Genomic DNA, 14807 nt, shown 5'->3' on the forward strand with positions numbered 1-14807 from the left:
GCAAAACAACCACACTTCTGGCATTTTTTGGTCCACCTCACCCCTCTAAAGAGAAGAGACTCAATCAGTTGCATTCAAGAAGGGCTCACTTTATATATTGATCTTTCCACAGAGCTCTGTGTGAACCATCATGTTTTTATTGGATTCACTGAAGCATAGAAAGGAATGGCAATGCAGAAGATGACTATCTTCCGCTGGATAATGCTCAGCATTAAGATAAACTACACAGAGGCAAAAACAGCCGCCAGAGGGCTTGCAGGATCACTCTGCCACAGCCAAGGCTGCTACCGCTGTTTTGGCATGCAGGCTGCCTATCCTGGAGATTTGCCAGGCGGCCACATGGTTGTCCCACCATATGTTCATGAAGCACTACTGTCAGGACAGCCAATCTGTCCAGCGTGGTACTTTGCCCTCTCAGTCCTACAGTACATTTTGTTTTGAGTTAGTTCACAAACCCACTACCTGGGAGGTACTGCCTTAATATCTATTCAAAAGGTGAGAAATCTGCAATTACAAGTTTCTCTTAGAAGAACAAGTTGCTTACCTTCTGTAACGCTATTTCTAGTTGGGGGACTATCTAACCACAGATCCCACACCAGCCTTCTCATCCTCTTACCATTCTCATCCTCTTACCATTCTGTGAACTGGACCCTCTTCATTTAAAGGTGTCCTAATTCGAGTTCTGCACATTGGTCACTGCCAATCTGGAGATTTGGTTTCACGCCTGAGGGAGTGGACAATTCAGAAAACAACTAGTGTCAGCACATGGGTGGCGCTTTTATAGGGCCTTGCGTTTCACTTCCGTGGCAATGTTGGCATGGGGCCACATGGTGCAACATGTTGGCGTTTAGGGGCGCTGCTTGAGATTTTCCAAAGCCAGTCTGACACTTGGGGGAATATTCAAAAGGTGAGTAATTTGCGGTTCTACCAGAAAGAGGTAAGTAACTTGATCTTTATAAATAAGTTGATAAAGCAGTGGGCATAAATTTCGATTCACTGTTATGATTGCACTGACACTTTGTATGTTCACAGACGGGATGGGTTCTTTCGACACTGCAAGTTATTAAGGTTATCTTTGTTCTTCATAAGATAAATTAAAGTTATTATAATAAATGATATACACATGCATTTTATCATTTTTGGTATGGATTCTGCCCCTCTCCCAAATTTTCTCACTTGGGCACACCTTTTACTTCATATTTAAGAGATAATTATCTGAGACCAAATATTTAATGTGGCAAATTGCTGTTTGGCTTGACGTTGTACAAAAGTCCTAAAGCCTAACAGAGGTGACTGCTGTAGGTAGGTCTTCAAGTGCCACATTCTTTACAGTGTTTTGATGATTGATTATTTTTCTATGCCCTTTGTTTTCTGCATCAATTACAAGATATCTTCACCCACTGTTCATTAAACTGTTGTATTGCTGACCATGAACTGACTTAACCAGTTGACGAAGCATGATTGCTTTTTTAAAATTTGTTTGCAGTTCATTTGAACTGTATACAAGGTGTCTTTGAGGAATGTTGATCCTTTCCCTGTAAGTAAAATAAAATAAAAAATGTTTTGGTGATTTTTTTTTTCTTTCTTCACACAAATCAATGTAAAACAATGCTTTGGAACATTTTTAAATATAATATTCTACATTCTCTTCAGTGAGTATAGGCTGCATGTTGTTCTATGTAAGAAATAACTATCCCCTAATTTTACACCTTTTATTTGTTCACAAGGCCCTTGGGTGTCAGACTCCGCTTACTTGACTGCTTGCAGAACATGAGCTACAATTCTTTGCACGTAATGAAGGTAAGCTGATCATCAAATGGTGATTCAAATAAATGAAATACACTGGCAGTGTATGTCCTCCACAGTGTCTGTGTAGTGGAGTTTTGTGTGGTCCAGAAAGGTACACAAGTAAGTTGATGCTGCTAGGATAATGATATTTATATCAGAGTGGATGGCTTGAAATCATGGGTTCACTGACCATGCTTTATGATTGAGAGTTTGGGGTATAAGATTTGTTATTTGGGATAAAGCTGTTCACATTGGTGTCCCCACCCGACCTGTTAAACATTCTAAACTATTGTTGAAGGTGAGCTAACTAAAAGGCTGTTTAGGTTTTTTGTGGATGTCCTATATGTTCTACAGCTGCATGGTTAGCAAAAAAAAACCACTGCCTTAGTATAGCTCTGCAGTGTAATCACATTCCAGGCACAATAAATTCATAAATTCAGTGGGTACACCTTCTCTTCTGGTGCCACTATCTCTTCGTTTGGTCCATTTTCATGTGTGATAGCACCTCCTGGTTCATCAGATATCTGTCTTGTGAGGATCCTTTGGTTGCTACCTTTACTACCTTCAGAAAATCCAGAAAAGATGGCATTCAGGTCCTGTTTGCACAAGATTGCCTTTAGGGCTTGTTGTCGAGGCTCATTCTTCCCATTCTGATCCTCCTGCCTTTTCACTTACCCTAATCTGGTCCCTTCACTTTCCCTTGTTTGGACCCTCACATTACCATTACCATCCTTGGACTTCCGGCTACTATATTGATTACAGGCCCACCCACTACTGGTGGTGGTGTGTGGGCTCTCATTATCCTAATGAGGCTGGTAGATTTGGGCAGCCGCATCACATGAAACGGAGGCTGCTGGCTTCCGGCCTGGCCCTGTGGCCAACCCCATAAAACCATCTGTTATGGCATGGAAAATAAAGAGAATGAGAGAAATTGAAAGATTGAGAGACCTCTTCTAATGAAGTATATTTGCTCAGTGAGGTGAGGGTCCCGGGGAAGTGATGGTCCCTTGGGGGGTGGGGGTGCCCCCCCCCCCCCTGCATTTCTTTTAAAAAAAAAATATCTTAGCCCCAGGAAGGTGGTGGTTTCTGGGGCAACCATAAGCCCTAGGAGGGGGGCCCATGGGCCCCTCTCCTTCTTTCAGCTCCACTCCCCAACACCAATGCCCTCAGGTCCTGGGCCACCCAGGGGCAAAGCAAAGGGAAAGCATGTGGGAGACCACGTGCTTTTTTTTTTTTATTATTATTATTTTTTTTTATTTTAAAATCTCGGATCCATCCGCAGATTTTTCAGATATGTTTTTTTTAAATTTAAAATGCTTGTTAGTCCTGATGGTGTCCCTGGAAAACCCCTCTACCAAGAGGTTCCTACACAGAGGAACAGGGACTGTCCTCACAAATGCAAGGACATAAGTTCGGACAAGAACTAGAGTCAATGGAGCCAGCCTACACTCAGAGAAGGCTCCATATCCAAAAGGACACAGGGAAGATAAGTATTCTTCTCCCAATTAGGATGAAAAGAAGACTTGCCTTTCAAGAAAAAGACAAGCAGCCACAGGCAAAGGTGGCAAGACAAATAACACCGCCACCATCTCCACCACGCTCAACGCACACATCACCAGTAGCCACTCCACCACTGATGCAGTCCCCAACTCATACTGGAATGAGTCAGGATGATCCCGACTCATGGGATCTTTATGATGCGCCAGTGTCAGATAACAGCCCAGACAGTTACCCAGCGAGACCGTCGCCACCGGAGGACAGTACAGCATACACACAGGTGGTGTCAAGAGCAGCGGCATTTCATAATGTCACCCTGCATGCAGAACCTATTGAGGATGACTTTTTGTTTAACACACTATCCTCCACTCATAGCCAATACCAAAGCCTCCCTATGCTACCTGGAATGCTAAAACACTCCAAACAGGTGTTTCAGGAGCCTGTGAAGGGCAGGGCCATAACTCCAAGGGTGGAGGAAAAATACAAGCCACCGCCAACAGACCCGGTTTATATCACGCAGCAATTAACACCAGACTCTGTGGTTGTAGGGGCAGCTCGCAAGAGAGCAAACTCTCACACTTCGGGAGACGCACCACCTCCAGACAAGGAGAGTCGCAAGTTCGACGCTGCGGGGAAAAGGGTTGCAGCAGAAGCAGCCAACCAATTGCGCATTGCCAACTCACAGGCACTGCTGGCAAGATATGATAGGGCTCATTGGGACCAAATGCAAAATTTCATTGAACACTTACCCAAAGAGTTCCAGAAAAGGGCACAACAGGTGGTGGAGGAAGGACAGAGTATCTCGAAATATCAGATACGTTCAGCAATGGATGCTGCAGATACAGCTGCTAGGACAGTAAATACAGCAGTAACCATAAGGAGATACGCATGGCTGCGTACATCAGGATTCAAGCCGGAAATACAACAAGCCGTGTTGAATATGCCTTTTAATGGACAGCAGTTGTTTGGGCCGGAGGTGGACACTGCTATCGAAAAACTGAAAAAGGACACTGATACGGCCAAAGCCATGGGCGCACTCTACTCCCCACAGAGCAGAGGCACATTTTGCAAAACGCAGTTTAGAGGGGGGTTTCGAGGACAAACTACAGAACCCACAACCTCACAAAAACAAGGCCCACTTATTAGAGCCAATATCAGTGGGGAAGGACAATTCCAAAAGAATAGAGGGAAGGTCCAAAGTCCCAAAACTCCTCAAAACAAGCAGTGACTTCCACGTCACAAATCCCCAACACATAACACCTGTGGGGGGGAGACTAACCAAGTTTTACAAACATTGGGAGGAAATAACAACAGACACTTGGGTCCTAGCAATTTTCCAGCATGGTTATTGCATAGAATTTCTCAAATTCCCTCCAAACGTCCCACCGAAAATACCCAATATGTCAAAACAACACATGGATGTTCTAGGACTAGAGGTCCAAGCGTTGCTACAAATAGAAGCAATAGAATTAGTACCAATTCATCAGAAAGGAACAGGAGTTTACTCTCTGTACTTTCTCATACCCAAAAAGGACAAAACACTAAGACCTATATTAGATCTCAGAACGTTAAATACCTACATCAAATCAGATCACTTTCACATGGTGACATTACAGGATGTAATCCCACTACTCAAACAACAAGACTACATGACAACACTAGACCTAAAGGATGCATATTTCCATATACCGATACATCCTTCACACAGAAAGTACTTAAGGTTTGTATTCCAAGGGGTACATTACCAATTCAAGGTGTTGCCATTCGGAATAACAACTGCGCCAAGAGTTTTTACAAAATGCCTGGCAGTAGCGGCCGCACATATCAGAAGGCAACAAATACATGTGTTCCTGTACCTAGACGATTGGTTAATCAAAACCAACACGCTAGAACGGTGTTCACAACACACAAAGTACGTCATAGAAACCCTCCACAAACTAGGTTTCTCAATCAACTACACAAAGTCACACCTTCAGCCGTGTCAAACACAGCAATACTTAGGGGCGACAATCAACACAGCAAAAGGGATTGCCACTCCAAGTCCACAAAGGGTACCGGCATTTCACAATGTAATATAGGCCATGTATCCAAGACAAAAGATACAAGTCAAAATGGTGATGAAACTCCTAGGCATGATGTCCTCATGCATAGCCATTGTCCCAAATGTAAGGTTGCACATACGGCCATTACAACAGTGCCTAGCATCACAATGGTCACAGGCACAGGGTCAACTTCTAGATCTAGTGTTGATAGACCGCCAAACATATACCTCGCTTCAATGGTGGAACAATATAAATTTAAACCAAGGGCGGCCTTTCCAAGACCCAGTGCCTTAATACGTAATAACGACAGATGCCTCCATGATAGGGTGGGGAGCACACCTCAATCAACACAGCATCCAGGGACAATGGGACACTCAGCAAAGACAGTTTCACATAAATCACTTAGAACTACTGGCAGTATTTCTAGCGTTAAAGGCATTTCAACCCATAATAAGCCACAAACACATTCTTGTCAAAACAGACAACATGACAACAATGTATTACCTAGACAAACAGGGAGGAACACACTCAACACAGTTGTGTCTCCTGGCACAGAGAATATGGCATTGGGCGATTCACAACCACATTCGCCTAATAGCACAGTTTATTCCAGGGATTCAGAATCCGTTAGCAGACAATCTCTCTCGGGATCACCAACAAATCCACGAATGGGAGCTTCACCCCCAAATACTAAACACTTACTTCCAAAGTTGGTGAACACCACAAATAGACCTGTTTGCAACAAAAGAAAACGCAAAATGCCGAAACTTCGCATCCAGGTACCCGCAAGATCAGTCTCAGGGCAATGTGTTATGGATGAGTTGGTCAGGGATATTTGCATACGCTTTTCCCCCTCTCCCACTCCTTCCATATCTGGTAAACAAATTGAGTCAAAACAAACTCAAACTCATACTAATAGCACCAACTTGGGCAAGACAACCTTGGTACACAACACTACTAGACCTCTCAGTAGTGCCTCATGTCAAACTACCAAACAGACCAGATCTGTTAACTCAACACAAACAACAGATCAGACACCCAAATCCAGCATCGCTGAATCTAGCAATTTGGCTTCTGAATTCTTAGAATTCGGACACTTAGACCTTACACAGGAATGTATGGAAGTCATAAAACAAGCTAGGAAACCAACCACTAGACATTGCTATGCAAATAAGTGGAAAAGATTTGTTTATTATTGCCATAATAATCTAATTCAACCCTTACACGCATCTGCCAAAGACATCGTAAGCTACTTACTACATTTGCAAAAGTCAAAGCTAGCTTTTTCATCCATTAAGATACATCTTACCACAATTTCAGCTTATCTGCAAATTACGCACTCAACTTCACTATTTAGGATACCAGTCATAAAAGCATTTATGGAAGGCCTAAAAAGAATTATACCACCAAGAACACCACCAGTTCCTTCGTGGAACCTCAACATTGTCTTAACACGACTCATGGGTCCACCTTTTGAACCCATGCACTCATGTGAAATGCAATACTTAACATGGAAAGTTGCATTTCTAATTGCCATCACATCTCTAAGAAGAGTAAGTGAGATACAAGCATTTACCATACAAGAACCATTTATTAAGATACACAAGCATAAAGTAGTTTTACGAACAAATCCTAAATTCTTACCGAAAGTCATATCACCGTTCCACTTAAATCAAACAGTAGAACTACCAGTGTTCTTCCCAGAGCCAGATTCTGTAGCTGAAAGAGCACTACATACATTAGACATCAAAAGAGTGTTAATGTACTACATTGACAGAACAAAACAAATTAGAAAAACAAAACAATTATTTGTTGCTTTCCAAAAACCTCATGCAGGAAATCCAATTTCCAAACAAGGCATTGCTAGATGGATAGTTAAATGCATTCCAACCTGTTATCTCAAAGCAAAAAGACAACTGCCTATTACACCAAAGGCACACTCAACTTGAAAGAAAGGTGCTACTATGGCCTTTCTAGGAAACATTCCAATGACTGAAATATGTAAAGCAGCCACATGGTCTACGCCTCATACGTTTACCAAGCACTACTGCGTGGATGTGTTAACAACACAACAAGCCACAGTAGGCCAAGCAGTACTACGAACTTTGTTTCAAACAACTTCAACTCCTACAGGCTGAACCACCGCTTTTGGGGAGATAACTGCTTACTAGTATATGCAAAGCATGTGTATCTGCAGCTACACATGCCATCGAACGGAAAATGTCACTTACCCAGTGTACATCTGTTCATGGCATGAGACGCTGCAGATTCACATGCGCCCACCTGCCTCCCCGGGAGCCTGTAGCCGTTTCGAAGTTGATCTTGAACATTTCTAAATTTGTAAATATATCACCTTAAACTACATTATGTACATACATATTTACTCCATTGCATGGGCACTATTACTATAATACACAACTCCTACCTCACCCTCTGCGGGGTAAACAATCTAGGATGGAGTCGTCGCCCATGCGCAATGGAGCCGAAAGGGGAGGAGTCCCTCGATCTCGTGACTCGAAAAGACTTCTTCGAAGAAAAACAACTTGTAACAGTCCGAGCCCAACACTAGATGGCGGGATGTGCAAAGCATGTGAATCTGCAGCGTCTCATGCCACAAACAGATGTACACTGGGTAAGTGACATTTTTCATATATATAAAATGGACAAAGCTAAACCTCTCTGATGAGCTCTAATGAGAGCGAAACACGTGTCAGGGGTTGCTTTTACTCATTCCAGGTTGGCTTGGATGGTATTTTACCAGTCCAAAGCTGTAATACTGTGCCTGGAGGGGTAAATGGCTTTTGTCATTTTACAGCTCAGCAAGGTTGACACTGTGTCAAACCTATGCTTAAAGACTTTGCTGTACAAATGGCAAAAGACTTTGTCACTATCTAGCTCGGCGTGGATAGCACTGTGCTGATCCAATGCTTAAAAACTTTGCTAGATAAACAGACATTTGAGGTGAGCAAATCTAGAGTGTCGCTGATGTTGCAGGGTGCTCCTTACTAGAGCTGCTCTCCACCTAAACTTGGGAACTACCCAGAGTTCTCTATTCTCTTTTTTTGCATAATTTATGCGGCACTCTAACCCTGAAAGGGATTTGTTTTGATATATATATATATATATATATATATATACACACACACATACATGTCCTCTTACTCCAAAAATCACCAATATGTTACATGCAATGTTTATTAATATTGAGTACTAAAAAAATGTTCAATAGAATGTTATTAAAAACATGTCTGGTTCTTGTTAGATAGATTTTATTATTACATCTTATGGGAGAAAAATTTCAGTCAGTAGTTACAGAAATAGTTTTTTACTTTGTAAATAAAAATAAAACAAACATGTCTGAGTCTTTCTTTTAACATTTTTCAGACCATGCAATCATAAAAACAACCACAAGAGGGCATTGCACTCCAGGTGAATAGCCTAGAACTCAGAATGTTTTTGTTTTTTTTTAAAGTAAGTTTCCTGGGCTCATGGATTCAATGGCACAGAAGACTACAACCTTGGTTGAGTCAGTCACAGACGTGACGGATATCCCATCCGCCGTATTAAAAGTTCCATGATATGCTATGGAGCTTGTAAAACGGATGACAGGATATCCGTCACGTTTTTGAGGAAGTATCTCATCTGCCGAGGTCGTAATCAGGCCCTTAATGTCTGCTGCAGTCCTTGCAGCCCCCACAGTCCAAAAAAGAAATTGGTGGTACACCTGCCACTTCTAGGGACATCACTACCAAACCACTCCATAGTAGGAACAGTGAATAGAAACCAGTGGCTCTGGCTGCTCATGTAGTATTCACTCTTTTAATTTTTTTATAAATACTTTGGGGGCAGTAGGGGAGCCCCAGGGCTCCCTGCTCCTGAAGGAACAGGTATCTTTAATTTTTTTTTTTTTTTTTAAGTGGGATGTTCTGTTGCCCACCTGAGGCCCCCTACAGTACTTCCCTCATTGGAGAAAGGCCCAGGAGCCCCACCAGCTTCCCTGCCTGCGACCATCGTGGGTGCAGAAGGAGCAAACATGGCTTCCGCTTGATGCAAGAATTTTTCTTTTTCCTCTGCCGGGTGGGAGCACAAAACTTTCTTTCTGTCTGCACTCTTGAGAAGAGAAATAGTGTCCCATGGGTGGGAGACCCCAGGGCACCATTTCTGAGCTGGGTCTGTGGGATGGGGCCCCCAGGCCTTTCATCAGCTCTGGGAAGGAGGGTTTTGCAAGGTTTTGGTTCTGGGGGGATGGGGTTGCCGGGGCCTTTTCTAGCTTGATGAGGGGTGCCGTGTTCCCTCCCTCCCCCTAAAACATAAATGTGTCAGTCCCTGGCCCACCCTAGATCTTCCCACACTTGGCTGCAAAAAAAAAAACAATTTAAGCCCCAACACCAGGCCTAGTGGTCAGGGTATATACAACCACAAGTTAAAACAAAAATAAAGGTAAAAGTTAGGTTATAAATATGTAGAAACGTCGGTCAAAACAGGCCATTCAAATGGAACAAAACCACTGAAAATCACCAGTTATACTTCTCTCAAATATTTATAATTAGTGCCCCAAAGTACTACTACTTGCGCCCCTGCAATGCACAGTGCTATCAGTGATGTCATTGTAGATGCTGCGGTCATGTTATCAGTTATGTCGTAGAGCTTCTCAGGACTGTAATATGTGGGATAATTAGCAGTGCATGGTGAGGGCATAGGTTATAGTTTTTTGAGATAACTATAAACTGGTGAATTTCAGTGGTTCTGTTGATCTAAAAAGGTATGTTTTACTGATATTTGCACCTAAATATGACATGCCTATTTGTTTTCTGTGAATTTCTAAGTTTTTTTACTTTTTGGGTAAAGTGAGATATTATTACAATTGCTACCTATAATGTCACTTTTGCCTTTGGGTTTCAGTGAATTTCTATGTTTTTTTTCATATAAAGTAATATGTCTGTTGGAATGCGCAGCGTGTGGTTGGGAGTAGGGACTGCGGTACCCACCACATACCAGTCGTTGGGAGCTGCACTGGGAGCCCCAAGACCTCAGTCTGCTCCCCAGCCAGCAACTATTGTCGTACAGGTGGGAGCCATCTTTATCACTTTGACCCTGCCTGGTTGGGAGCAGCATTTCTCTGTTCCCACTCTCTCCCCCTGCCAACAATTGCCCACGCCCTGGTGGGTGCAAATATGTGTTCCCTGTTGAGTTTCCAGGACCCTGCACTGGTATTGGACACCAGGGCAAGGTTTCCCCAGGGCCTGTCTACATCCGGTGAAAGGTGCCTGACGCCCCCTCCCCAAAAAAAGAATCAACGCTGAGGGATGGGGCCTAAAAATGCTTAGGGAAGGGGAGCTGTGTCCCCTCCCAATTTTATAAAACCATGTAATATACAGTATTACATATTGGCTTTAGCCATGGTGTAGTTAGGGCTGAGTGTTTCCATTGACCCCATGCACGTATTTGCACGAACCCTGGCAATCCACTTACTCAGCTGCATGTCAGCATGCCAAGTTTCCTGACAATCTGTCCACAAGAGAAAAAAAGTTAAGGGGTGTGAAAGAAGTAGTGTTTTCCTATGTTAGCTCCCATAGGAAATTTAGGTCACAACTACAGACCAAACTGAATGGACTTGCACCAAACTTGACTTGAATGTAGAATTTTACGATGGCCCTTTCAGAGAGAAAGAAAGATGGCAGCAGTACTGCTTCAGTACCTTTTATCACCTACTGGCTTTTAATGACTAATCCTTGCTGAATCCAACTTGTCATCGATAGATTTGAAAGCTTGTCTTGGCTCTCATGCCTATTGCTTCTTCTTTCTTCCTGCCTTGTTACCTTAGTGGCAATAGCAGTTATTGTCCCTCCGAGAGTTAATCCAAGCTGTGGCGGCCGTGGTCAGACTTTGTTATCTGACAGTACGCTACTCGACAAGAGGTCTACTAATGGAGGTAGCAGGAAGACACTGGCACCAGTGCCAGGATGAACAGAACTTGCAGATTCGGAAACCTGTTCTGTCCTATCTTGCCAAACAGCTGGGATACTTTGTGATCCAACTGTAGCGAACTCTGCAGCTTCTCCTGTGGTGGCATGGATAATGGACGCTGTCCGACAGAGTGTAGCCATCTCCCTGTCGCTGCTGATCCCTGCATTTGTGGAAACACTGGAGAGTTAATGGCCTGCAGCGTTTAGGATTAACAAGAGACTGCAGGCTGTGCTTCCTTGTGAGACATAAAATCAAAGACTCAGTTCAAATGTCATCTCTAGCCTACAGATCGAGGAGAACTTAGAGCTAAGTATGTTAGTACCAAGGCCTGATGTGGTTAAACAATTGCAGCCCTTTCCTGATAACCTTGATATGAGGACCACCACAATGAGTGCTACTGTGGAGGCATCAAATCACTGTGCAGCAGTTAAGGCGGCTGCTCTTCAGTAACAACAATCGCTCACTGTTAACAGCAACATTGGTGTCCTAACTACACATCATTGAGGAAACTGCAGCCTATACATCTGAAGCAGTAAAGGGACATTTATAACAACTGTTGGCCATTAAGAGGAAGTTTGAGGACCTCAAACCATCACAGACAGAATATTCTGCAAGGCATTGGGGTCCTGGGTGGTGTAGATGGCAATGGCTTCTGCCAGTATCTCATCGGACTATTCTGGAAAGCATTTCCAGATCTGTCTGAATGAGAGATGGAATGCCAAATCAAACAAGCTAATCAGATTCCACTGTGTATGCACAAGCATTCCAATCTTAATGCTGCCTCAAAGAACCAATTTTGTAGTATCCTAATTTATATTGGGCACTGTTTATTTCAACAGGTCATTTTCTTCAGAGCACGTCCTGCCTCCACAATTAAAGTGGACTCAGTATTATTTTTTGCACGGCCTGATTTTTATCAAATAACTACGGCCTAGGAAAAAAAGATCAACACTTTAAAAACTGCAGGAACACCAGGTTAACTCCATGAGCTGGCTAGACTCAAGGTTCTTCAGTAGAGCAATACTTATTTCTGCTTGTCAGAGAAAAAGTATTTTGAATCAATGGGAAAAACAAAAGGAATAGTAAATGTTTTATCTAGTTGTTCAATGTTGATGTCACAGAGTTGTGATATGAATAGTGATTAGCAATTAATAATTTGGAGGTTATTAAATTGTGACCATTGTTTAAGGATCCATTCCCTCCTAATAATTGGGAATGCTAAAATTGTAATTAATAGATTTTATTTTTTGTAATTGGGTCTGAGGGGCATTGCTCGACCAGGCACTTCTGGCTGTCTCTGACATTTTAGTGCCTAAACTTATGGAGTTTTTCCCCTTTACATTCTGGGGTGGGATTGGGGCTCGGGTGGGGGTGGGTGAGTTGCCCTCTGCTGGTAAATATACACTAAACATTATTGCCAGTTTGCTGAAAATGGCAGACAAGTGGTTTATGATCCTGAAGTCCAGAGAAATCTCAACATTTTGGAAAAAGAGAAAATGGAAAACTAGAAATTCACCTAAATGGTACTTAGTGATTTATAAAGAATTTATCAATGCATGCTTTGAGAATAACGACATGGAATGTCTGTGGCGTAAATCGACCACTCAAACGAAGATTAGTTAAAGAAGAGATTGACATGAAAACCGCAGATCCTGTATCTTAACAAAACTCACCTAGCATATAAATATTGGGCCTCTTTAGTGCATTTAGACTACAACTTGATTATGTACTACGCAATAGATATCCATTTGTGGGACAAAAGTTTTAGGTCCAAAAATGGAACATTTTGAAATAGTGTTTCTGAGACACTGGGCTAGTGGGCCTTTGTTTGTTTCAAATTTAATGGGCAAACTTACACCATGTAGGCAATTTATGGCCCAAATTCAGACTATCTTTGACTCTTTTGAAGGATTAAGCCTTGAATTAGCAAGGCAAGCAGAATAATTAATCGTAGTGGGAGTTTTTAATTGTATATTATAATAAATTGATTGTACTCATTTTTAAGATGCTCCTTGTTTGAGCAAGACTAGGCATTCTATACTCAATATGATGAGAGTGCATGGTCTCTTGGTTGCGTGGAGAAACCACAAAAAAGGCAATCATGGGTACATGTACTTTCAAAACCTCATAGACGTTATTCTAGTCCAGACATGGTTTAAGTGAGACAAGGTCTTATTACAGGGCCTGAAATGAGAATATGTTTGTAGAGTACCTCAGACCGCAACCCTATCTATAGCCTGATTAACCCGTTCCGTGTGTTGGACGGCTGGGAACCATCCGAATCACACCAGCCAGGAAATCCCTCTGGTGCAGGCACCAATAGCCCCTGATCTGCCCAGGGGTGTGTGTGGGGGACAAAGGGGAGGCGGGTTTGGGTGTGCAAAGAGCCCACTACGCACCAGGGATTGTTTCTCTCAAACTTTGGGGTGGGGGATGCCTAAAATGTTAGCCAGTGCCCCCACTCGCCCCAAGCATATAAACACTCTTTCTGATTGTTTTCCTTGGTAATTACCCTCTCCCCAACTGACCGTTTAGTGTTTATGGGACAAATCTCTGTTGTGTGTGTTGACAAATAGGACATTGCATGATCACAGTTTTTATCAAGTCTAGGGGAATGTGCATCTCTCTAACTTCTGGCGACCTGTTAGTGGCTTTCTCTCCCAGATGTCCTCATTTTTGGTGTGCCCACTTAGCCATCCCCACCAAATCAGATTTCTGTGTCGCCATTTCGGCCTCTGAGTTTTTGGCTTTGTCACCTGCAGTGGAATTGAACCATCGTTATAATGAATCAGTGGGCAACTACATGATACACAGTAATGGTACTTTGATTTAGCATTTCTCAAATTTCTTGCCATAACTCTTTGCCCCACGCCTCCTTTGAATGTATGTGCCAGTTATGTGCATGCCATGTGGGAAAGCCAGATGGCTAACCCATTGGCGGTAGACCATGAATCAGTGTAAATGTGACAAGTCCCATGTAATTCTTGTTTCAGTACCTGAAACCCAGCATACAATTCTGCGTATTGACTACTTGTCCCTTCTCCAGTAGTAGTTAACAACTTCTTGGTGATTGGGTTATAGGACACTGCGCTCCAATGTTCCTTAGCCCCCACATACCTGGCTGAACCATCAGTAAACCATACACGCTTCCTAGGCTCTTGGGACAAGGATTCAAATGGCTCACCCCATCTCACTGGTGACTTTTATTTGCAGTACCTCCTGCACCCTCTCCTCATCCTGCACAGGAGCTTGTGACACCTGTTAATGTAGAGCAGCTGTCCCTGCTGGTCCCACTTGGGCCCTATCATGTGTGTACCATTTCCAGCATATGATACTTGCGTCTTGTGCATGTCCTATGCGGTGAGTTTTATGGGTGCTCATCACCCACTGCATTATTGGAATCTCAGTTCCCAGAATCACATTATGACCTAGGGGCTTTTGCTTACTACCCACTAGAGCCCAGTAACAAGCAAGTATCTGTTTGTCAAAATGACAGTATCGCTCTCCAGTATC

General features: G+C 42.9%; 1 protein-coding gene across 1 annotated transcript in view; it reads left to right on the forward strand.

Moving 5' to 3' along the window:
• Positions 1-14807, forward strand: part of SAMHD1 (SAM and HD domain containing deoxynucleoside triphosphate triphosphohydrolase 1) — a 1157401-nt gene that overhangs the window by 134775 nt on the left and 1007819 nt on the right. Inside the window, exon 3 of the mRNA XM_069243902.1 lies at positions 1728-1800. Within this exon, the coding sequence (XP_069100003.1) occupies positions 1728-1800 (73 nt within the window). The remainder of the gene's footprint in view (positions 1-1727; positions 1801-14807) is intronic.

This window comes from Pleurodeles waltl, chromosome 7 (assembly GCF_031143425.1).
Source record: "Pleurodeles waltl isolate 20211129_DDA chromosome 7, aPleWal1.hap1.20221129, whole genome shotgun sequence".
Classification (NCBI taxonomy): Eukaryota; Metazoa; Chordata; class Amphibia; order Caudata; family Salamandridae; genus Pleurodeles; species Pleurodeles waltl.